Here is a 24414-nt window from a genome sequence, read left to right as displayed (position 1 = left end):
GCTGATGTAAAAAAGGCCTTTGTTGCTTGAATAATGATCAACACTGTACGCTGTACTCCACGCAATGTTGACGCCTGTTGCGTGGGCCATTGTAAACACGAGGCATGTGACACCAACGTCTCTTGCCCGAGTAGCCACAAAAATAACAATGAGACAGATATTTCGCCAGATGTGTAAATGTGAAGCATCCGCTTGGCATTTCCAATCACTACCAACTTTGGTGGAGAAAGGAAGCCCAGTGGCCGGCAGTGGAGAAGATAGATTTTGACCGATATTCTAGAAATGTTCTCTTCGATTAAACATTTAAATACATTTTTCTGTTCTCAAAACTAGAATGTGTAAACTTTACCCTCTGTCAAAGTTTTTTTTAAATCGTTTGTTTAGAAGGAGTGCTCGGGCGAATTTAGTTTTTGTACACGCGCACTTCACAAAGTAGGCGTTCCCCAACGGAAATATGTAAATACATGCAGGAACGAGCAAATGGGATCTTCCTAGCTCGTTCTTGGCTCTGCCCCTCCTCTTGCCTGTTCTGTTCACTATGACTCATGAGTTCCCATTGGAAACGACACGCGGTGGTCTATCTTGGGTTAGTTATTAAAATCTTTGGAGTAGCTTGCAGGAGGCAGGGGCGAATGGCGGCGGTGCGCAGCGAGGAAGTGGCGGGGATTTAGCCAAAACACTGTGTAAAGCTACTAGAATCGCTCCGGAATGCAGTGGCGTTGACACAGTAGAGGAATGTAAGTGCCGTTATACACGAATGTCGCTGTGAATATTGAAACGTCCTCAGTGGAGGCGTCCAATGAGACGAATTAGGGGGCGTGATCAGTGGTGCTAGGTAGCAGCAGGCTACAAACAAACTCGCGGCCTATCATGTTCCTCGCTGCTGGATAACTAACTAATATGTACAAACGCTAGCTTCCCTATTTTGTTTTTAAACGAGACTATTTGTATAAGCTATGATTTGTTGTGCATGCTTAACTAACTACGTGTATTCTGTGGTTGTACGACCAAGTAGTTAAATATTTTGTTATGGGAATGGTGCTTTTAAGGAAAGCTTATCATGTCGCTGTCAGGCCTGCACTAGTTTGTTTGCCAGCTAGCTAAATTAGCTACAGTAACTGGTTAGCTGCAGTTACAGGACTAGCCTAGCTAACTTTACAACGAAGGCTGCCATTCATATGGCACACATGTATCCATTGGTAGCATCAATTAGCTAATCATAAAGATGAAGTAGTTTTAGTGCAAATGCATACATGTATATCCTCGCCCTCAGTAAATTACGTTAAGGTACGCTAGCTAGCTGGATTGTTATGCTAACTGGAAGTAGCTAGCTGCTAACGACCCCGAGCTAGTGCACCAGTCTGCATCTGATTCCTGCCACTCTGATGAAAGTTTTTGGTTTTAGACTCTTTCTAGATATCATAAACGGAGCTAAACACATTGTGTTTGCAGTCCTGTAATGAAGTTATCTGGAGCTGTCAGTCCTGACAGTAAGTATTAATTTCTCATTAATTTGCTAGCTAACGCTACCTAGCTAGCAACGTCATATAATATAGCAAGGTAGCCTGGCTAGCTAACTGATGTTCTTCTGAAATATTTTTCGTTTATTAGGATCCTCATTAGCTATTGCTCATTCAGCAGCTATCTACTATTTCAGCCATTCTTGTCTGCCCCAAATGTCCAACACATGTCCAGTGTCATCCACCATGGATTGTTATTGAATCATGGTAGTTAATAACTTTAGCTTGTCAATGTTGCATTTGCTGCACGGGAACTATTTTTAGAAATGTCATGACAGTTAATGTACTAGCTATCTTGTCTACATGGCTGTTGACTCCTTCTGTATAGGGGACCTATTTGATATGGAGTGTCTGAAGATTGAAATAGATTGTTCTGAATCTGAGCCATCTCTGTTGTCTGTACTGTAGCCTATGTTATTAATACCCTATCCTCTTATCCCTGCAGAGCTGACAGGAAGGGAACAGCATTCATGGATGTAGTGGACACTTTCAACCATTTGATTCCCAGTGACCAGTTGGATGACTCCATGCTGATAGGGCAGAACTTGGAATGTGAAGCGAGTAATGACTTCGGAACAGGTGTCGACCAGCTGGGAGACTCACTGAGGAACATGCTTAGTGATAAAGATCCCATGTTTGGATCTGCAAGTTCACACTTCAATATCTTAGATAATGAAGACGCCAACTTCCAGATCGCCGAAGCAACAGGTATTTGTAGTGAGAATTACTTTTGTAACGACTTCAATTGACAGTACAAGCTATGTCGACGGCTGTTTATAGAAACCACTGTTTGTAACTACTGATGTTTGTTAATGCTTCTAAAATAATTCGAAGTTATTATTTAATCTCTAATCTTCTCTCCCCCAGTAGTTGCAGATGTTGATGTTGGTGCAACAGAGGGTATCCTCTGTACCGCTGGTGGTGGGTTGGCTGGTACAGAGACTCCGCCAGTCAAACGGTCTGTTGGCAGACCCAGGAAATACGCATTAGGAGTTACCCCAGGTTAGCAACAATTCCGTTTTACAATGGAGTGTATTTTATGTATATATTATTTTTGTGCTGTTATGTAGTGACAGGCAAGTGGTTGAAACAGTTTGAAGGGTTGGAGCGGGGAGACAGGCAGGTGGGAGAAACCGTTTGAAGGGTTGGAGCAGGGAGACAGGCAGGTGGGAGAAACAGTTTGAAGGGTTGGAACGGGTAGACGGGCAGGTGGGAGAAACAGTTTGAAGGGTTGGAACGGGTAGGTGGGAGAAACAGTTTGAAGGGTTGGAGCGGGAAGGTGGGAGAAACCGTTTGAAGGGTTGGAGCAGGGAGACAGGCAGGTGGGAGAAACAGTTTGAAGGGTTGGAGCGGGGAGACGGGCAGGTGGGAGAAGCAGTTTGAAGGGTTGGAGCGGGGATTGAACCTTGGTCTCCGGTGGGGAGAGGACTTTATGTCAATAGGACTACACCGGGAGCATTACTGTGATTAACACTAAATACAGCTATTATCATTGACAAGATAGGACACTAAATACAAAGCCATGCAAATTCAAGGTCCCCCCCACGCTTTCATTTTCCTAGTATGAAAAGTTGATGTTGTGCCTAGTTTAGAATTCACTTTGGTTGCCTTATTGCTTCGTTTTATGTTGTCAAATGAGGAATGTCAGCGTGTGACTTTAAATTCCAGAGCGAAGTGCAGGCAGAGGGTCTTCAAACAACAAAAAGCCCCCGGGAAAACCTGGGAGACCTAGAAAGAAGTCCACTCTGAGTGAGAAGATCACTACTGCTGATGAATTAACGAGAGAGCTTCACCTGGGTGGTGGCAGGGTGAATATCAACGACCTTGACTTGGGCTCGTCGATGAACCCCGTCGTTGTGTTACAGAGGTTGACCGTCACTTTCGGGGGTTTCAAAATCGAGCTTCTCCCGGGACCCTCCTTTACCGCTTTCACATCAGCTGAAAACACTGAGGAATGTTATGAGGATGGCTCGCTGTACGGTGAAGGGATGGAATACACTATGGTACAAGAGGAACCGTTACACATACAGAATCCCACTGCAGGGAGTGGAGGTGGCGTGGGTGCTGCTCAGCTCTTCGTGAAGTACTGTGCTGACGACTTGCCCCTAGGGCTCGGACCTTACGTCAACCCCAATGACGTTCAGGCCTCCAACGGGGCGCTTCCAGGTAGTCCTTGCTTGGTCGAGACCAAACTCGACGACCAAAGTGATTCTCAGAAGCATGATCCAGCGGAGGTGAGGAAAGAGGCCGGCATCAAGAAAGCAGCGCAGCAGCACCTGCCAAACAGCAAAGTTCCTACCACTAATAATCCAGCCAAAAAGCAGCAGCCTAAGCTGAAACTGTCAGCACTGTCCTCCGATAAGAACAAGCACCTGTTAGCTGGTAAGGGGTCCAAAGGAACCCAACAACACGCCCTGGGGAAGAAGCTCCACCAGAGAGGCAACATGCACAAGATGGATGAAATGAAAGCCAAACAAGTCATCGTGTCCTTGAAAAGGCGAGGTGAATTCAACCCAGCTCAACCCGGCCCTAAGATTCAGAGGACGCAGGACGGACGTCCTGTGAAACTAAAGCAGAGATTACCTGACGTGGGCCGCGGCGGTCCGGTCAAAAAAACACTGCCGTCTGGAAAGCGTCCTCCTGGTATGTCGCCCGGGACGACGATTACAACCAAACCCTCTAACTCTCACGTGGTCGACACCCAACCACAACCCCAGTTTGGCTGGACACCATGTAAACGTGCCAATCCTCAGAAGGAGACATCGGAGGAGGAGAAGGAGGAGGAGCAAGACGAGCCTAAAGTGAAGAAGCCAGACAAGTGTCTTCAGAAACAGAGAAGCAGGAACGTCAGCAGAAGCATCTCCGTGGAGGAACCACAGCTCTTCATCCCCGACAACGCTCCTGCCGTCGTGAAGAAGGAAACCAGTGAAGAAGAACAGGCTAAAGAATCTGGGAAGGGACCAGAAAAGGAACCTGCAAATAGTGAGACCGTTGTGTGGGATCCAAACAAGAACTGTGGATTGTGCAATAAGCCACATAGTAACAAGTAAGAATTGTGTTCTTTGCACCAAAGTGATTAGAGTTGAATATACAATGTAGTACTTAAGCAACATTGTAAACCTGTTATTACTAAGTTGTTACATCTTAGGCTAAATTACCACAATGAACAAGTAGAATATTCCCTGGGAAGTGAGCTTGTGTTCTTCTAAACAGGTTTGTTTTGTGCATCCGTGTCTGTTTGTCCGTCTGTGTTTTTGTTCTGTTCAGGTTCATGGTGGGCTGTGGGCACTGTGATGACTGGTTCCATGGGGACTGTGTTGGTCTAGACCTGGCCAAGGTGAAGCAGATGGAAGGGGGGGACCAGGAGTATGTCTGTCTGCAGTGCTGTACCAAGGACCAGTACACTACCACCAAGGTCTGTTCATTGATTTCTACTGCACTAGGAATAGGTTTAGATCTTAATGGAGAAGGGAGTGTGTTTCTCTGAAGTGCTGCAAGGTCAATGGATTGATTTTTAAGTTGCACTATCTCAAAGTTTATTTTAACTTGTGGTTAAATATAATAATATTTCATGTTATTTATCTTCTTCTCCTCATTAGGAGCCAGGCGGTGCTGTGCAGGGGGAGGCCAGGGCAGAGGGACAGCAGAAGCCCTCTGAGACCCAGGACAACAAGATGGCCGCCAAGCAGAAACAGCCGCCCCCACATCCTGTCACCTCCGGGGGAGTCAGGCCCTTCAGAAAGGTAAGGTTCACTCTGCTCGTAGCCTGCAATGCATGCTTTAATTACCATTCATTTTTTTTGTAAATTTAATGTAGGCCTGAATACCGGATAAGAATATTAAAATAATCTTAAATGGAGCTGTAACATCGGATTACCATCGGGTCAGTGCATATTTATGATATTAAAGCCTATGAGAAGAGATTGGATGATAAACCTTTATATGCATATTATCTGTTGTCAAAATCTTAAATTCAACAGCCAAATGTTTTAGATGCATAATCTTCAACAAGCCCTACCATTGACTAAATGTAGTGGTGCAGATTTTGTCCTCCTCAGTTTATTCAGCTGATATGTATGAAAGCCAGTGTTGGCACTACTCAAGGATTGGTTGACCTCTTTTCACTTCCTCTTTATTCTCTGCATGTGTACACATGGATGGAAGGGTGTTAGGTTACCATGGTGATTCTATTCAACGTCTGTCTTAAGGACATTTTAAAATGGTGGTTATGTTTTCAGCACCACGATGCACAACCCCCTGCCCAACGAGAAAAACAAACATTTTATATACAATTGAATTTGTAAGATCATTTAGAATCTCACGGAGGCGATATGCTGTGTCTCACTCTGTAACAGGACTCTGTGGAAAGAAGACAGTCGACTGAGGTCAAAGATTCTACGCAGAAATCAGGTGTGTTGTGTGCTTCTACATTCTGCTGTCCATGTCCCTCACAGGAGTTGTGCTCAGTAGGCATGAAACTGTAAAAGGGGAGGGAATATATGAATTTGTCCAATAAGAAACGCTTGTTTTCAATTGGGGGAAAAAACATTTTAAAATGTTGTACTACAAGGTGCCCTAATGAACATGCCCTACTCTGCGACGTCTCCTACTCTCTGTGGCTGTGTCCCGTTAGGAGTGTCAGTCAAACAGGAGACCAAGAGGCCCAAGGTGTCGTCTCCCTCCTCTAAGAAACCGGTGTCTGTTGACCAGATCAGACGGAGCGTCCGTGACGCCCTGAAGGACATCCTCCTGAAGAGGTCATTAAACATGTTATAACAGTAACTTAACAACAATCTGTTTAGTATAATAACCATTATAACAGTCTGATGATGCACGGCCAAATGTATGTGGACACCTGCTTGTCGAACATCTCATGGTCATTAATATGGAGTTGGGCCCCCCCTTTGCTGCTGTAACAGCCTCCACTCTTCTGGGAAGGCTTTCCACTAGATGTTGTAACATTGCTGTGGGAACTTGCTTCCATTCAGCCACAAAAGCTTTAGAGAGGTCGAGCACTGATGTTGGGCGATTAGGCCTGGCTCGCTGTCAGCGTTCCAATTCATCCCAAAGTTGTTCGATGGATTTGAGGTCAGGGCTCTGTGCAGGCTAGTCATGTTCTACCACACTGATCTTGACAAACCATTTGTGTATGGACCTCACTTTGTGCACGGGGCATTGTCATGCTGAAACAGGAAAGGGCCTTCCCCAAACTGTTGCCACAAATTTGGAAGCACAGAATCGTCTAGAATGTCATTGTATGCTGTAGTGCTCGGCCATGGAAACTCATTTCATGAAGCTCCCGACGAACAGTTCTTGTGCTGACGTTGCTTCCAGAGGCAGTTTGTAACTTGGTAGTGATTGTTGCAACAGAGGACACGATTGTTACACGCTATGCACTTCAGCCCTCGGCGGTCCAATTCTGTGAGCTTGTGTGGTCTATGACTTTGCAGCTGAGCCGTTGTTGCTCCTAGACGTTTCCACTTCACAATAACCGCACGTACAGTTGACCGGGGCAGCTCTAGCTGGGCAGAACTTTGACTGACTTGTTGAAAAGGTGGCATCCTCTGACAGTCCCATGTTGAAGGTCACTGAGCTCTTCAGTAAGGCCATTCTGCTGCCAGTGGTTTTTCCTGTGGAGATTGCATGGCTGTCAGCAACAGGTTTGGCTGAAATGGCAGAATCCGTTAATTTGAAGGGGTGTCTACATACTTTTAGCCATGTAGTGTATCTGCCTGTAGAGAAGGGTGGTGATCCTCTATTTTCCTCCTGTGTGATCCTCTATTGTGCCCTACATTGTCTCAGGCTGAAGGAGTCTGATTTCCAGGCGTCACCAGAGAAGGCTGCTGAGGTGGCCAAGAAGACTGAGAGAGAGCTGTTTGCCTTCTACAGAGACACAGACTGCAAATACAAGAGCAAGTACCGGAGCTTGATGTTCAACCTCAAAGACACCAAAAACAATGTAAGTCGTTATGTTAACAAATTTGAGGCAATGAATTCTCTTTCAGACAATACTGACTCTTTGATGCTGACATTTTATGGACATTATACTGGATTTTGTCCCAGCTTGTAGTAGGTACTTGGTCTCGAAGTGATATGCGTTTTAGAACGTTAACTACATGAAACATATATACAACGCAAACATGATCTAAAATACATTTTGAAATCAGTTAATCTAGCTATGTGACTTAATAACTTGTGTATTTCAGGTGTTATTCAAGAGGGTTCTGAAAGGGGAGATTTCTCCTGGCACTTTGATAAGGATGAGTCCTGAGGAACTGGCCTCAAAAGAACTGGCTGCATGGAGACAGAGAGAGAATCGACACGTAAGCAACACTAAAACGCACTGCCTGTCCTCCTCCAACACTAAAACGCACCGCCTGTCCTCCTCCAACACTAAAACGCACCGCCTGTCCTCCTCCAACACTGAAACACACTGCCTGCCTGTCCTCCTCCGACACTAAAACACACTGCCTGCCTGTCCTCCTCCGACACTAAAACACACTGCCTGCCTGTCCTCCTCCGACACTAAAACACACTGCCTGCCTGTCCTCCTCCTCCTCCGACACTAAAACACACCACACCGCCTGCCTGTCCTCCTCCGACACTAAAACACACCGCCTGCCTGTCCTCCTCCGAAAAAACACACTGCCTGCCTGTCCTCCTCCGACACTAAAACACACTGCCTGCCTGTCCTCCTCCGACACTAAAACACACCGCCTGCCTGTCCTCCTCCGACACTAAAACACACCGCCTGCCTGAACTCCTCCGACACTAAAACACACCGCCTGCCTGTCCTCCTCCGACACTAAAACACACCGCCTGCCTGTCCTCCTCCAAAGTATTTGACTAATTCTCTAAGGACAGGTTTCCCAGACAGATTCATCTTAATTCTGGACTAAATAGGACTTTCAGTGGAGAGCCCCTATTGAGTATGTTTTTATTCCATGACCAGGCTTCATCTATGTCTGGTAAAGCTGCCCTAAAAACACTGTATAGAAAAGGCATTGTAGAATGAATGTAGCTTACCTCATTGGTTCATCACACCTCCCTCCCTGTAAGTTAAACTTAGTTATCATACCAAATCATATTGATTTATTGTTGACAAGTTAAAACGGGTTGTGTGACCTGAACTATCAATGACCTTTTACCAAAATGGACTGTGATCATTGCTCTTTCTGTGTGAGATTCATTCACCAATATGTTCTTGTCCCCCCCCGTCCCCCGTCCCCCCAGGCGATTGAGATGATTGAGAAGGAGCAGAGAGAGGCGGAGAGGCGACCCATCACCAAGATCACACACAAAGGAGAGATAGAGATTGAGAGCCAGGAGTCTGGGAAGGCACCAGAAGCCATAGAGCCCGAGGTAAGACACAGCTCATGTAAAGAAACACCATGCTTCTTCAAGTGAGTTCTGGTCCTTTTTTTTTTAAATTCTGTGATTTATTTTGGGTTCTGGAATAGTTGGTGGTCATAGGTAATGCTGTTACTCTGACCGTGTTACCACCACAGGTCTAGTCATAGTCCTTATAAACGTAGAAGCTGGGTTAATAAGGGACATGACCAGACAGGCCCACATACTGCAGATGTTCTGTTAACACCTTTATGGACCTCCTGGATTATTGGTTCTACAGGATTTAGAGTTGAGCATGTCCTCTTCCTAAGATATAGTTCATACCTTTGTTTAATCATTTCTGGGTGAATCTCAATTGTATTTACTCAAATTAACACACCCTGGTCTATCCTTGCCTCCTCCTCAACATACCGACCATTTCGAATCTCACCATACCCTCTCTGCTATGCAATCTGGTCATGGGTGCACCTCAGCCACGCGCAAGGTCCTAAACGATATCTTAACCGCCATCGATAAGAAACATTACTGTGCAGCCGTATTCATTGATCTGGCCAAGGCTTTCGACTCTGTCAATCACCACATCCTCATCGGCAGACTCGATAGCCTTGGTCTCTCAAATGATTGCCTCGCCTGGTTCACCAACTACATCTCTGATAGTTCAGTGTGTCAAATCGGAGGGTCTGCTGTCCGGACACCTGGCAGTCTCTATTGGGGTGCCACAGGGTTCAATTCTTGGACCGATTCTCTTCTCTGTATACATCAATGATGTCGCTCTTGCTGCTGGTGAGTGTCTGATCCACCCTCTACGCAGACGACACCATTCTGTATACTTCTGGCCCTTCTTTGGAAACTGTTAACAACCCTCCAGGCAAGCTTCAATGCCATACAACTCTCCTTCCATGGCCTCCAATTGCTCTTAAATACAAGTAAAACCTAAATGCATGCTCTTCAACCGATCACTACCTGCCCGCCTATCCAATATCACTACTCTGGACAGCTCTGACTTAGAATACGTGGACAACTACAAATACCTAGGTGTCTGGTTAGACTGTAAACTCTCCTTCCAGACCCATATCACACATCTCCAATCCAAAGTTAAATCTAGAATTGGCTTCCTATTTCGCAACAAAGCATCCTTCACTTATGCTGCCAAACATACCCTTGTAAAACTGACCATCCTACCAATCCTCGACTTCGGTGATGTCATCTACAAAATATCCTCCAATACCCTACTCAACAAATTGGATGCAGTCTATCACAGTGCCATCCGTTTTGTCACCAAAGCCCCATATATTCTACCCACCATTGCGACCTGTACGCTCTCGTTGGCTGGCCCTCGCTTCATACTCGTCGCCACTGGCTCCATGTCATCTCCAAGACCCTGCTACGTAAAGTCCCCCCTTATCTCAGCTCGCTGGTCACCATAGCATCTCCCACTAGTAGCACGCGCTCCAGCAGGTAAATCTCTCTGGTCACCCCCAAAACCAATTCTTTCTTTGGCCGCCTCTCCTTCCAGTTCTCTGCTGCCAATGACTGGAACGAACTACAAAAATCTCTGAAACTGGAAACACTTATCTCCCTCACTAGCTTTACTGCACCTGTACATAGCCCACCTATAATTTAGCCCAAACGACTACCTCTTTCCGTACTGTATTTATTTATTTTATTTATTTATTTGGCTCCTTTGCACCCCATTATTTAATATTATTTCTACTTTGCACATTCTTCCACTGCAAATCTACCATTCCAGTGTTTTACTTGCTATATTGTATTTACTTTGCAAATTCTTATTTTCAATGACGGCCTAGGAACAGTGGGTTAACTGCCTGTTCAGGGGCAGAACGACAGATTTGTACCTTGTCAGATTGGGGATTAGAACTTGCAACCTTCCGGTTACTAGTCCAACGCCCTAACCACTAGGCTACCCTGCCGCCCCAGACTTGTTTCTACTGTATTATTGACTGTATGTTTGTTTTACTCCATGTGTCACTCTGTGTTGTTGTATGTGTTGAACTGCTTTGCTTTATCTTGGCCAGGTCGCAATTGTAAATGAGAACTTGTTCTCAACTTGCCTACCTGGTTAAATAAAGGTGTTCTCAACTTGCCTACCTGGTTAAATAAAGGTGTTCTCAACTTGCCTACCTGGTTAAATAAAGGTGTTCTCAACTTGCCTACCTGGTTAAATAAAGGTGTTCTCAACTTGCCTACCTGGTTAAATAAAGGTGTTCTCAACTTGCCTACCTGGTTAAATAAAGGTGTTCTCAACTTGCCTACCTGGTTAAATAAAGGTGTTCTCAACTTGCCTACCTGGTTAAATAAAGGTGTTCTCAACTTGCCTACCTGGTTAAATAAAGGTGAAAAAAAAACATGCATCGGAGATGACAATGAGGAATGAAGGAAATACAATTTATCCTGTGTCCATACATTTCTTATGAACTCTCACTGTTGTTGTTTGAACTCTTCCAGCCAGAGCCTGTGGCTGCTTCCAAAGTGACAGAGGAGCCAGTGGAAGTTCCCCAAGAGAAGACGTTGTCGACAACAACCGAGAGCGTCAATATTTTCCATGATACAACCAGTCTGCATAAGACTCACCTGTTTGACCTCAACTGTAAGATCTGCACAGGTAGGCCCTGATTATGTTCTTTCAGTTTCTGCTTTTATTTTGAAGGATAGTGGGAAGTACTATAGATATGTGTTTATGCTTGATCAGAAAGAATGGAAGTAGGGGGGAGATGGATTAGGAGGAGAAAAGGTGAACGTGCCAAATGAGCCCTACAAACTCAGGATTGTGGCTTTAAGTCAATTCTTACCAGTGGTTTTGTATTGGACTAAATTGAATTGTAATTTGTGAAGGACGTATGGCTCCACCTGTGGAGGAGGCTCCTACCAAAGTGGTGAAAGTGGCCACTAGTGTAGTGAGGAGACGGTCTGCTACCAGCACTACAGAGGCAGTGACCAAGAACACACAGTCTACTACCTCCAGCACTACAGAGGGACAGACCACGAACACACCGTCTGCCACCACTACCTCTACAGAGGGAGAGACACCCTCCTCATCTGCTAAGGACGACGACCTTCACCTCAAAGTCCTAGAGGAGAGCCTCCTCAGCGCCAAAACCTTCTCCAACTACAAGGGGAGGTATGTGGATCAATCAGTCAATTACCCAGAACAGTCAGTCAGTCACCCCTGTTTACATCTGCAAATGTTAGTCATTTTCCAGGAACACAGCCTACAACCCAAAGAGAAGGCAAAGAACAGTGGCCATATTGTACTTCATCATTCTCGTCCTTGTGATAGAATCACAAAGGCTATCAATGTAATTGTCATACAAAGTAAAGTGGTGTTGAGTTAGTTACACGGCCATTCTAAATGTATTTAGAAAATATACTGTACCAGTCAGGTTTGGACAAACCTACTCCTTCCAGGGTTTCACTTTTATTTTCTACATTGTATAATAATAGTGAAGACATAACTATGTAATAACACATGGAATAATGTTATAACCAAAAAAGGTGTTTAATCAAAATAGATTTTAGATTCTTCAAAGTAGCCACCTTTTGCCTTGACGACAGCTCTGTACACTCTTGGCATTCTCTCAACCAGCTTCACCTTTGAATGCTTTTCCAACAGTCTTGAAGGAGTTCCCACATATGCTGAGCACTTGTTGGCTACTTTTCCTTAACTCTGCAGTCCAACTCATCCTGTGGTGCGACAGGTAGAGAGTTGGGCCAGTAACCAAAAGGTTTTTGGATCGAGTCCCTGAGCTGACAAGGTTAAAAATCTGTCCTTCTGCCCCTGAACAAGGCAGTTAACCCACTGTTCCGTCATTGTAAATAAGACTTTGTTCTTAACTGACTTGCCTAGTTAAATAAATAAATCCCAAACCATCTCAATTGGGTTGAGGTCAGGTGATTGTGGAGGCCAGATCATCTGACGCAGCACTCCATCACTCTCCTTCTTGGTCAAATAGCCCTTACATAGCCTGGAGGTGTGTTGGGTCATTGTCCTGTTGAAAAACAAATGATAGTCCCACTAAGCACAAACCAGATGGGATGGCGTGTCGCTGCAGAATGCTGTCACTGACTGTGTCACCAGCAAAGCACCCCCACACCATAACACCACCTCCTCCATGCTTCACAGTAGGAACCACACATGCGGAGATAATCCGTTCACCGACTCTGCGTCTCACAAAGACATGGTGGTTGAAACCAAACATCTCAAATTTGGACTCATCAGACCAAAGGACTAGTGTCCATTTAGTAGTGGTTTCTTTGCAGCAATTCGACCATGAAGGCTTGATTCACACAGTCGATGTGTCTGTTACTTGAACTCTGTGAAGCATTTATTTGGGCTGGTAACTCTAATGAGCTTATCCTCTGTAGCAGAGGTAACTCGGGGTCTTCCTTTCCTATGAGAGCCAGTTTCATCATAGCGCTTGATGTTTTTTGTAACTGCACTTGAAGAAAAGTTCTTGAAATGTTCTGGATTGATTGACCTTCATGTCTTAAAGTCATGATGGACTGTCGTTTCTCTTTGCATATTTGAGCTTTTCTTGCCATAATATGGACTTGGTCTTTTACCAAATAGGGCTATTTTCTGTATATACCCCCCTACCTTGTCACAACACAACTGATTCCATGTGTTATTTCATAGTTTTGATGTCTTTACTATTATTCTACAATGTAGAAAATGGCACAAATAAAGAAATCCTTGAATGAGTAGGTGTGTCCTATCTTTTGACTGGTACTGTTTATTATTATTAAATGACCAATAAAGCAGAATTAAGTGCAGGGTTATTCTAACGTTGTTTGTATTCCTGGCCTCCAGGTCAGTGTCTATGAGTGGCCGAGATGGCGAGGCTTCCTTCCTGTCCAACCTGCAGCCTCTATGGAGAGGGCTTGTCAACATGCCTGCTGTGGCCAAGCTCCTCACTAAAGCCTTCCCTGTATCAGGTGTCCTGGACCACCTGACAGAGGTAAAACTGCACAAAGATATTTATAAGTGCCTATAAATGTTTATTAATTCATATAAATGCATCATATATTTGTTTTTGCTTTAATGAAATGTAATGCTTTAAATAGTGTAAATGTGTTTATAAATCCTCTAATGCTTATTCATGAAGGTGATCGTGTTACAACACAGCATTTAGATTTTCTAGTTATGGAATGCCGTTATCTAAATGCCATTTATATTAACAACTCAACAAACTATCACGTTGAAGGGTAGATGGCATAAACGTAACCACGAGCAAATACTTGATGAATTTATTGTTACAAATCCATTTCCAAGGTTGCTAGCCAAGTAGGCTGCTAACGTTAGCCCTACCAGGCTGCTAACGTTAGCCCTACCAGGCTGCTAACGTTAGCCCTACCAGGCTGCTAACGTTAGCCCTACCAGGCTGCTAACGTTAGCCCTACCAGGCTGCTAACGTTAGCCCTACCAGGCTGCTAACGTTAGCCCTACCAGGCTGCTAACGTTAGCCCTACCAGGCTGCTAACGTTAGCCCTACCAGGCTGCTAACGTTAGCCCTACCAGCCTGCTAACGTTAGCCCTACCAGCCTGCTAACGTTAGCCCTACCAGCCTGCTAACGTTAGCCCTACCAGCCTGCTAACGTTAGCCCTACCAGCCTGCTGATGATACATTAGCACTAAATGAGTCAGCCAGTTGCTATCAACACCTAGCTCACAGATACATTAAAGTAAACCAACGTTTTGGAAATACAGGGCCTTCAAAGTTTTCCAAATTTTGTTGAAACAAGGTGGGATTCAAATTGATTTCATGAGATTTTTTTTGTCAATGATCAACACAATACTCTGCCAAAGTTGAAGAAAAATTCTAACAAACTGGGGTACTATAAGAGCTTTTCACACCTGGATTGTACAAAAAAAAATTCCACATTATTTTTAAAATCCTTCAAGCTAGTTGTTGATCATTGCTAGACAGCCATTTTCAAATAAATATATGCACGATGGCGCACGCGCGCGCAGCTGGTTTGGGTTCCGTGTAACTGTTTAACTCACCATTGGCCTCGTGAAATCCCCGAGAGGTTTCCTTCCTCTCCAGCAACTGAGTTAGGAAGGATGTTCCTATCTTTGTATTGACACAGCATCTAAAGTGTCATTAATAACTTCACCATGTTCAAAGGAATATGACAAGTTGAAAAAAAAATATATAAAATCAATTAATCGGATGAAATGCTGATGGTGATAATCTCTGTTATCAGGATCTGCCGGAGAGTTTCCAGATGGGTGGGAGGATCTCCCCACAGATCGTATGGGACTACCTGGACAAAATCAGAGCCACTGGAACAAAGGTACCTTCAAAGTGTAGGCCGACCTGCTTGAAATATGATAAATGAATTTAAACATCAGAAGTTGTCATAAAGAGCTTTTACAGTAACCTGGCCAAGACTCAAGATGTGCAAGTAGGATATACCAGGATATATTATACCATTTAGCAGACACGTTTATCCAAAGCGTAGTCATGTGTGACAATATTTTACATATGGCAGGCCTGGGCAGTAAAAGTATATTCATCTTTCCAAGACAATCTGTGCCTGAGCTGGAGATGAATAGTAGCTATGTTTTGGGGTACAATGCAGAAAATGGAGTCTGAGATTTGTTTTTCTTGTACATGTTCCCTGACACTTAAGTCAATGATTGTAAATAGGAATTTATTAACTTTCCACCTGGTTAAATAAATGTATTAAATTAAAGGAACTGAGGAGTTAAATAGAATTTCTTTCCTCCTTTATTTTGGTATTTTTTCAGGAGGTGTGTTTGATTCGTTTTTCCCCTGAGACCGACGAGGATGAGATCCACTACACTCTGCTCTATGCCTACTTCAGTAGCCGTAAACGCTTCGGCGTGGTCGCCAACAACTTGAAACAAGTCAAAGACATGTATCTCATCCCCTTGGGTGCTATTGAGAAAGTCCCACACCAATTGGTTCCCTTTGATGGCCCAGGTAACAACCAACTACTCTCTACGTATATTTGGCGAATAGACTTTCATTGGCTAAAAGAGATCCTAATAAACAAAGGAATATGTTGGATTAATCTGGTACTGGTTTCCCAGATCAAGCCTACTCTTAGACTGAAAAGCATGCTCAATTGTCTCTGTTCAAAGCTCTTTCTAGTCTGACTCTCACAATAGCATAATTAGTTGACGTTCAAGGGTAGATTTAAGGCAAATCTGTAACTCTGCCCCTTAGGAACTTTCACTGTCTTCTTGGTAAGCAACTCTAGATTATTGTCCTGCTGAAATGTGAATTAATCTCCCATTGTCTTGTGGAAAGCAGAGTGAACCAGGTTTTCCACTAGGATTTTACCTGTGCTTAGCTCATTACGTTTCTTTTTTATCCTGAAAAACTCCCCAGTCCTTAATGATTACAAGCATACCCATAACATGGCACAGCCACCACTATGCTTGAAAATACGGAGAATGGTGTAATGTATTGGATTTGCCCCAAAATAGCACTCAGTATTCAGGACAAAAAGTTAATTGCTTTACCACATTTTTGCAGTATTCTGTACAGGCTTCCTTTTCACTCTGTCACTTGAAATTAGTATTGTGGAGTAATTACAATGTTGTTTATCCATTCTGTTGTGACGTGACTACCATTAATGCGATGACAGCTAGTCTTCAAATAACTAAAATCAAATCAAATTTATTTATATAGCCCTTCGTACATCAGCTGATATCTCAAAGTGCTGTACAGAAACCCAGCCTAAAACCCCAAACAGCAAGCAATGCAGGTGTAGAAGCACGGTGGCTAGGAAAAACTCCCTAGAAAGGCCAAAACCTAGGAAGAAACCTAGAGAGGAACCAGGCTATGTGGGGTGGCCAGTCCTCTTCTGGCTGTGCCGGGTGGAGATTATAACAGAACATGGCCAAGATGTTCAAATGTTCATAAATGACCAGCATGGTCGAATAATAATAAGGCAGAACAGTTGAAAACTGGAGCAGCAGCACAGTCAGGTGGAAGTTGAAACTGGAGCAGCAGCATGGCCAGGTGGACTGGGGACAGCAAGGAGTCATCATGTCAGGTAGTCCTGGGGCATGGTCCTAGGGCTCAGGTCAGTTGAAACTGGAACAGCAGCATGGCCAGGTGGACTGGGGACAGCAAGGAGTCATCATGTCAGGTAGTCCTGGAGCTCAGGTCCTAGGGCTCAGGTCCTCCGAGAGAGAGAAAGAAAGAGAGAAGGAGAGAATTAGAGAACGCACACTTAGATTCACACAGGACACCGAATAGGACAGGAGAAGTACTCCAGATATAACAAACTGACCCCAGCCCCCCGACACATAAACTACTGCGGCATAAATACTGGAGGCTGAGACAGGAGGGGTCAGGAGACACTGTGGCCCCATCCGAGGTCACCCCCGGACAGGGCCAAACAGGAAGGATATAACCCACCCACTTTGCCAAAGCACAGCCCCCACACCACTAGAGGGATATCTTCAACCACCAACTTACCATCCTGAGAGAAGGCTGAGTATAGCCCACAAAGATCTCCGCCACGGCACAACCCAAGGGGGGGACGCCAACCCAGACAGGATGACCACAACAGTGAATCAACCCACTCAGGTGACGCACCCCCTCCAGGGACTGCATGAGAGAGCCCCAGTAAGCCAGTGACCCAGCCCCTGTAATAGGGTTAGAGGCAGAGAATCCCAGTGGAAAGAGGGGAACCGGCCAGGCAGAGACAGCAAGGGCGGTTCGTTGCTCCAGAGCCTTTCCGTTCACCTTCCCACTCCTGGGCCAGACTACACTCAATCATATGACCCACTGAAGAGATAAGTCTTCAGTAAGGACTTAAAGGTTGAGACCGAGTTTGCGTCTCTGACATGGGTAGGCAGACCGTTCCATAAAAATGGAGCTCTATAGGAGAAAGCCCTGCCTCCAGCTGTTTGCTTAGAAATTCTAGGGACAATTAGGAGGCCTGCGTCTTGTGACCGTAGCGTACGTGTAGGTATGTACGGCAGGACCAAATCAGAGAGATAGGTAGGAGCAAGCCCATGTAATGCTTTGTAGGTTAGCAGTAAAACCTTGAAATCAGCCCTTGCTTTGACAGGAAGCCAGTGTAGAGAGGCTAGCACTGGAGTAATATGATCAAATTTTTTGGTTCTAGTCAGGATTCTAGCAGCCGTATTTAGCACTAACTGAAGTTTATTTAGTGCTTTATCCGGGTAGCCAGAAAATAGAGCATTGCAGTAGTCTAACCTAGAAGTGACAAAAGCATGGATTAATTTTTCTGCATCATTTTTGGACAGAAAGTTTCTGATTTTTGCAATGTTACGTAGATGGACAAAAGATGTCCTTGAAATGGTCTTGATATGTTCTTCAAAAGAGAGATCAGGGTCCAGAGTAACGCCGAGGTCCTTCACAGTTTTATTTGAGACGACTGTACAACCATTAAGATTAATTGTCAGATTCAACAGAATATCTCTTTGTTTCTTGGGACCTAGAACAAGCATCTCTGTTTTGTCCGAGTTTAATAGTAGAAAGTTTGCAGCCATCCACTTCCTTATGTCTGAAACACATGCTTCTAGCGAGGGCAATTTTGGGGCTTCACCATGTTTCATTGAAATGTACAGCTGTGTGTCATCCGCATAGCAGTGAAAGTTTACATTATGTTTTCGAATAACATCCCCAAGAGGTAAAATATATAGTGAGAACAATAGTGGTCCTAAAACGGAACCTTGAGGAACACCGAAATTTACAGTTGATTTGTCAGAGGACAAACCATTCACAGAGACAAACTGATATCTTTCCGACAGATAAGATCTAAACCAGGCCAGAACTTGTCCGTGTAGACCAATTTGGGTTTCCAATCTCTCCAAAAGAATGTGGTGATCGATGGTATCAAAAGCGGCACTAAGGTCTAGGAGCACTACATGTATACTACATACCACGTTAACTACATACCACGTTAAATTATTAGGCGATTAATTTCATCTGGGGCACCACAGGAAAAGTTTATTTAAAAAGTTACCGTTTCCTGATTTAACCCAAGAATATCAGAATCACGATATACTACCCGTCATCCATGAATCATTTGCTCCTATTTCAGTCTCATTCTGAACGTCATAATATCCTATAAATCTGCACAAACCCTAGTCTCCATGATGAATCAGCTTAATTATTTACTAACTAATGAAATAATCACACAGACATATACACACACAGTATAGTATTGAATACTGATTATTAACATGATGCAATGAAAAGTCCCTAGTGGATTATTAACCCGATATGACGACTTGTTACACAATAAAAGGGATGGGGAAAGAGACTAAGGAATTCAACTACCGTACATACAGTTGAATAATACGCTCATCATAAATATGGATATTTAGCACCCTAACAACCGTTCATTCGGATTTAGAAATGCAACACATATTTACGCTTGGATGTCTGTCGTCTCTCTTTTAAATCACCCAGTCCATTTTCTGGGAAGTCAGTCGACAGAATCTCTGGTTGTTTTAACCTCTCTGGGATATGTGGGACAGTAGCGTCCCACCTGGCCAACATCCAGTGAAAATGCAGAGCGCCAAATTCAAATACATTTTTTTATTTTTTATTAAAAAAACTTATCACATATTCAATATACCAAATTAAAGCTACAATTGTTGTGAATCCAGCCAACGTGTCAGATTTCAAAAATGCTTTACGGTGAAAGCAAACAATGCTATTATTTGAGGATAGCACACAAGTAAACAAAGAGAGAAAAGCATATTTCAACCCTGCAGGCGCGACACAAAACGCAGAAATAAACATATAATTCATGCCTTACCTTTGACGAGCTTCCTCTGTTGGCACTCCAATATGTCCCATAAACATCACAAATGGTCCTTTTTGTTCGATTTAATTCCATCGATATCCAAAATGTCCATTTATTTGGCGCATTTGAAAAACACCGGTTCCAACTTGCCCAACGTGACGCCGACATAATGTCTGCTCACGATTACTGACTGGGTAAAACTTTACATGGGAAAACAATTCTCATTTAGACGGCTGAAATCACGTAAGTTCCACAACATTCAGATGTAAATCTGATAACTGGGACATACATTTGTTGAGTCAACGTTATTTGGTTATACCGTCCTTAATGATATCACAAAACAACAACTGATTAGACATGATCATTGTTTAAATACCCACGGACCATTCCAAATGTTTGGATTACAGAAATAGTTTCATTATCCAATTTGTTAAAGTTTTGGCCAAGTTTCTCTCTGTTCACAGTAAAGTCACCATGGTGAAATCCCTGAGCGGTTTCCTTCCTCTCCGGCAACTGAGTTAGGAAGGACGCCTGTATTTTTCTAGTGACTGGGTTTATTCATACACCATCCAAAGTGTATAATAACTTTACCAAGCTTAAACCATCTACCAACAGGTGCCCTTCTCTGCGAGGCATTGGAAAACGTCTTTGAATCTGTTTGAAATTCACTGCTTGACTCAGGAACGTTACAGATAATTGTATGTGTGGGGTACAGAGATGAGGTAGTCGTTCAAAAATCATGTTAAACACTATTGCACACAGTGAGTCCAGCCAACTTATTATGGGACTTGTTAAGCACATTTTTACTCTTTAACTTTTTTAGACTTGCCATAACAAGGGGTTGAATACTTGTTAACTCAAGACATTTCAGCTTTACATTTGATTAATTTCTAAGCATTTTGAAAATCATAATTCCACTTTGACATTATGGGGTGTTGTGTATAGGCCAGTGACCCAACAACATGTGGGAAAAGTCATGTGAATACTTTTTGAAGGCCCTGTAGGTGCAGCTGTTTTTTTGTTTCTGTCTATTTAAGAACTAACGATGTGCTACCTTCTTTTTGTAGCATTTCTGACAATGCTAACACCGTCTGAGAGAGTTTTGAGTAAATTCTTTCAAATATATATATATTTTGGTAAAATAAACACTCCTTTATCTAGTTTTAGATGTGGCCAGTATGTAGAAATTATAATGGACTTATCTATTTTTAAATAACTGCCCTTTTATCTAGCCCGCGAATAGATTTAGACAAATTGAAATCTTGGTGTGGCCCTCGAGCCAAAAAGTTTGCCCATCCCTGCTCTAGCTAATAATCTGGGTCTGGGAAACCAACCCATGATGATTCATGACCCCATTTACCTTTTGAAGGAACATGCGCAATATTCTCACAATGTAAATCATGATGCTTTATTATCTAAAAACATGTACTTTTCCTACTTTTATGTTATTAGGTTGTCTTAGTCCATTCAGAATAGATTCTTATTTGGCGATCTAAATAATACATGGGTGTGGCCAACCAATGTTCCATTTATGAAATTAGTTTTCATGTATTTTATGATTTTATTTCAATTTTAGACTGTGCTTTTCATCGGTGTTGCTCTTTAACAGGACTGGAAAACAACCGCCCCAACCTCCTGCTGGGTCTGATCATCCGCCAGAGGCCCAAACGGGACTTCCTGCCCGTCGACATCAACGAAACGGCCAGGTTCATACCGGAGAGCAAACCCGAGACAGCGACGACTACGGTTACCGTAAACAACAAGGAAGTTACCCGGGAGGAGGAGGAGAACTCTTACATCTCCTCTCTGTGCGCTTCAAGTACTAAAGAAAAGGACAGAGAAGAGATACCATTGCTGAACACCGCTGAGGAAGTGGTCACAGCAGAACAGTCTAATACAGACATCTCTGAGAAAGCTGAAGGTGAAGATACTGAAGAGGGGTACCAACCACTACGTTTCCTTCCGGGGGTGTTGCGTAGTTGGGGCGGGGAGCTTCTGCCCCTGCCAGACTTCTCAGGTAAACCTAAACATAAAAGGCCTGTGCTCACTTCAACACCATTTGCAATTTGAAGCTTTGTTTACTTTACTTTTAACTCATAATAGCAACATGTCTTTGAACCACACCTTACGTTTCGGCTTGCTCCATCCTTCCTCAGGTAACCCTCCACTGCTGGGTGATGATGGTCGAGAGCCCTCGGCTCCACAGACCTCCAAGGCTGACGGAGGAGCAGCAACCACTCCAGGAAGCTCCACCACCACTAAGAGTCCCAGCGCTGGTGCTCACAGACAGACTGGTTTTGTCATCAAGAAGAGGGAACCCAAAACGGTCAAAGCAGAGGAACCTGTGTCTTCCAGCTTGGCTGAAACTTCTACCGCTAACAACAACGCGTTGGCGAAAGAGGAGGGTGTGGCTTACCGTGGCCCGTCGGTCTCTCTGAAAGACAAACCTCCAGACGTCTCGACAGAGTCGTTCCTGGCCAGCCTCTCCACGGATCCCAACACAGACGGCTCCTTAAACAAAGGAGATTTGGCGTTGTGCGAAAAGGATAAATCCAAAGAAGAGAAGACATCTACTCTCTTGTCTCCTACAGCCACGTCCAACGCTTCTGTTGAGGAAAGCGTCCCCACACCAAAACCCCTTCCGAGTGGAATCCTGAAGAAAAGCTCTGCGTATTCCAATATGACTGAAGAACCAACTGCTGTCCAATCAGCAGGATCACAGGATCACCCCCAACCGGTTCCTGTCCTGACCACCAGGAAGTATCGTCCAATGGCAGCTCAACACGGATACCCCTCCCACCACCACCAGACTGGCTACAGACGCCCACCTCCAGACCATGGCCCACTACAGGTTGGTCCCTATGGTCCCATCCCCCTCCAGCCTGGAGGACCTCCTGTAGACTACCAGTACCAGCCAGCACCACCTGTCCCCCCCTTCGGTAACACCGCACCGCCACCTTTCCAGCACCCGCCCCAGCTACCCACCAACTTCAGCTACCCTACTGGCCCCCCACCACCCATGATGTACCCGCCACCTCACGACCCACAGATGCATAATCATGCTGGAATAACACAGTGGGCTCAACCTGGTCCAGGTCCCACATCTCCCAACTCTTTCCCCGGGGGGCTACCGTTAGCTTACGGTGGTGACCCTCAGAGGTTTGCCTCCGCTGAATCGTCCAACCCGAACCTGCCCCCATCCGCCGCTGCCAAAGAGGACCAGAAGGGGGCAGCGGAGAGGATTCTGTACAGCAACCCCTGGGACAGGCAGCCCGGGTCGGGCCACAAGAAGGAGGACCGGGACCAGTACGGGAGACACCGGCACCACAGTGAGTCCCGTCACGGAGAGAAGAGCCGGAACCACAGCCAAGAGGGGGGAAAGAAACGAGATAGAAGCCGGAGCAGAGAGAGAGACCGGAGTAAAGACTCTTCTTCTCACCACAGAGGGAGCCGGCACCACTCTAAAGACGAGCGCCACGGTCACAGCGAGAGGAGGAAAGAACGGCATCATAGCGACGGTGACCACGGGAACCGTCACAAACACAGCAGGAGAGACTCTGATTATGAGAAATCGAGGAGAAGTTCCAAAGACAGTCACTCATGAGTTGTTTTGTACGACCCGCCCCGAGATGGTCGACCCTACAACAGTTTGTGGCATTGTCCCTTTTATATATATATGTTCTTTTTAAAATACAGTAGAGGTCAACACTTTCAGTAGGATTATTAACACATTCTGAGATCTGCTTTCTTAAAAACCAACCGTTAAAGCTTTGAGGTGATATTTCAAGTTTTGAAAATCTCCAGTTTTTTAAAGTGTTAATTTGACTGTATATTTCTGCATGTCACATGGTGACTTGGTGCACTGAGCATTGTGCTCTGAGCATTGTGCTCTGATATAGATCACAACCAGTGGTTAAAGGGATAGCTCAATGATTTGACATATGTTTCCATACCTTTTAAAAGCGGTCTATGGATAAGGAGGCAGCAATGATTTGGGCATGATATTTAACACATGCTGAACAGGGTAGATTGACTTAAACAGGGAAATGATCCCAAAACGCTAATGTCGCTAATACTTAGTGTGGATTGTAGTCGTTCCCTCATAGATTGTTTCCAGGGTAAAGAAACAAATCTTTTAATATGTCAAATCGCTGAACTATTCTTTGAATGTTTTCTATAGCATGAAACACAATAACAGGCATACCCAGATGGACTGTTGGAGTAGAGATGGAGGGGAAGTTCTGGCGACTTCAGCAGTTTGACATGAATTTAATACAGAGGCGAGAGAAACTAACTATTTTGAGTAGCAGAAAACAACAAAACATTTTAATTAAAGCAGCTTCTCTTATTCTGTTTTTTTCCATTTTATTTTTTTAAATTGCTATACAGAAATACATTGTTTTGTTTTTTCTATCGACAAATATTGTCTATGTACATTTTGGCTTGTCATGTACATTCGAAAATCAAGTGTGCCTTCTGCACCGTGTTCATGTACAGCTGGTAATAAAGGTGATCTTTTTATTGTTGAGAAGAAAGATGTCCTTTTTAGGAGAGGAATGTATATTCTAATCAGACTTACACTGAGTGTACAAAACATGAAGAACACCTGCTCTTTCCATGACAGACTGACCAGGTGGAAGTTATGATCCTTCATTGAGTTTCTCTTCAATCAGTGTAGTAGACAGGTGAGACATGGATTGTGTGTGTGCCATTCAGAGGGTGAATGGACAAGACTAAAGATTTGTGCCTTGGAATGGCG

The 24414-nt window shown here is 44.2% G+C and overlaps 1 protein-coding gene across 3 annotated transcripts; it reads left to right on the top strand.

Annotated features, from left to right (window-relative positions):
• Positions 1-542: 542 nt before the first annotated feature.
• Positions 543-24181, top strand: phf3 (PHD finger protein 3). 3 transcript variants are annotated; one of them, XM_042316662.1, is made up of 19 exons: positions 543-737; positions 1406-1490; positions 1966-2228; positions 2391-2522; positions 3189-4566; positions 4788-4935; positions 5120-5263; positions 5876-5930; positions 6154-6277; positions 7323-7479; positions 7727-7843; positions 8754-8882; positions 11337-11493; positions 11724-12009; positions 13699-13846; positions 15096-15185; positions 15643-15838; positions 21265-21672; positions 21812-24181. In XM_042316662.1, the coding sequence occupies exons 3-19, from the start codon at positions 1991-1993 to the stop codon at positions 23257-23259; spliced, it is 5355 nt and encodes a 1784-aa protein (XP_042172596.1). In that variant the 5' UTR covers positions 543-737; positions 1406-1490; positions 1966-1990; the 3' UTR covers positions 23260-24181. The 3 variants fall into 3 exon arrangements, with proteins under 3 accessions (XP_042172596.1, XP_042172594.1, XP_042172595.1); XM_042316660.1 differs by having other exon boundaries at positions 544-737; positions 2388-2522; XM_042316661.1 differs by lacking the exon at positions 543-737 and adding an exon at positions 884-902 and having other exon boundaries at positions 2388-2522.
• Positions 24182-24414: the final 233 nt, after the last annotated feature.

This window comes from Oncorhynchus tshawytscha, unplaced genomic scaffold (genome assembly GCF_018296145.1).
Source record: "Oncorhynchus tshawytscha isolate Ot180627B unplaced genomic scaffold, Otsh_v2.0 Un_contig_4237_pilon_pilon, whole genome shotgun sequence".
Lineage (NCBI taxonomy): Eukaryota > Metazoa > Chordata > Actinopteri > Salmoniformes > Salmonidae > Oncorhynchus > Oncorhynchus tshawytscha.
This window is presented reverse-complemented; position numbering and strand designations above follow the sequence as displayed.

Excerpts from the sequence above, each read along its gene's own strand:
- phf3 (XM_042316660.1), top strand. The coding sequence starts at position 1,991 with ATGGATGTAGTGGACACTTTCAACCATTTGATTCCCAGTGACCAGTTG. Across the intron at positions 2,523-3,188 it reads CGCATTAGGAGTTACCCCAG|AGCGAAGTGCAGGCAGAGGG; the intron begins GTTAGCAACAAT and ends TTTAAATTCCAG. Across the intron at positions 4,936-5,119 it reads ACCAGTACACTACCACCAAG|GAGCCAGGCGGTGCTGTGCA; the intron begins GTCTGTTCATTG and ends TCTCCTCATTAG.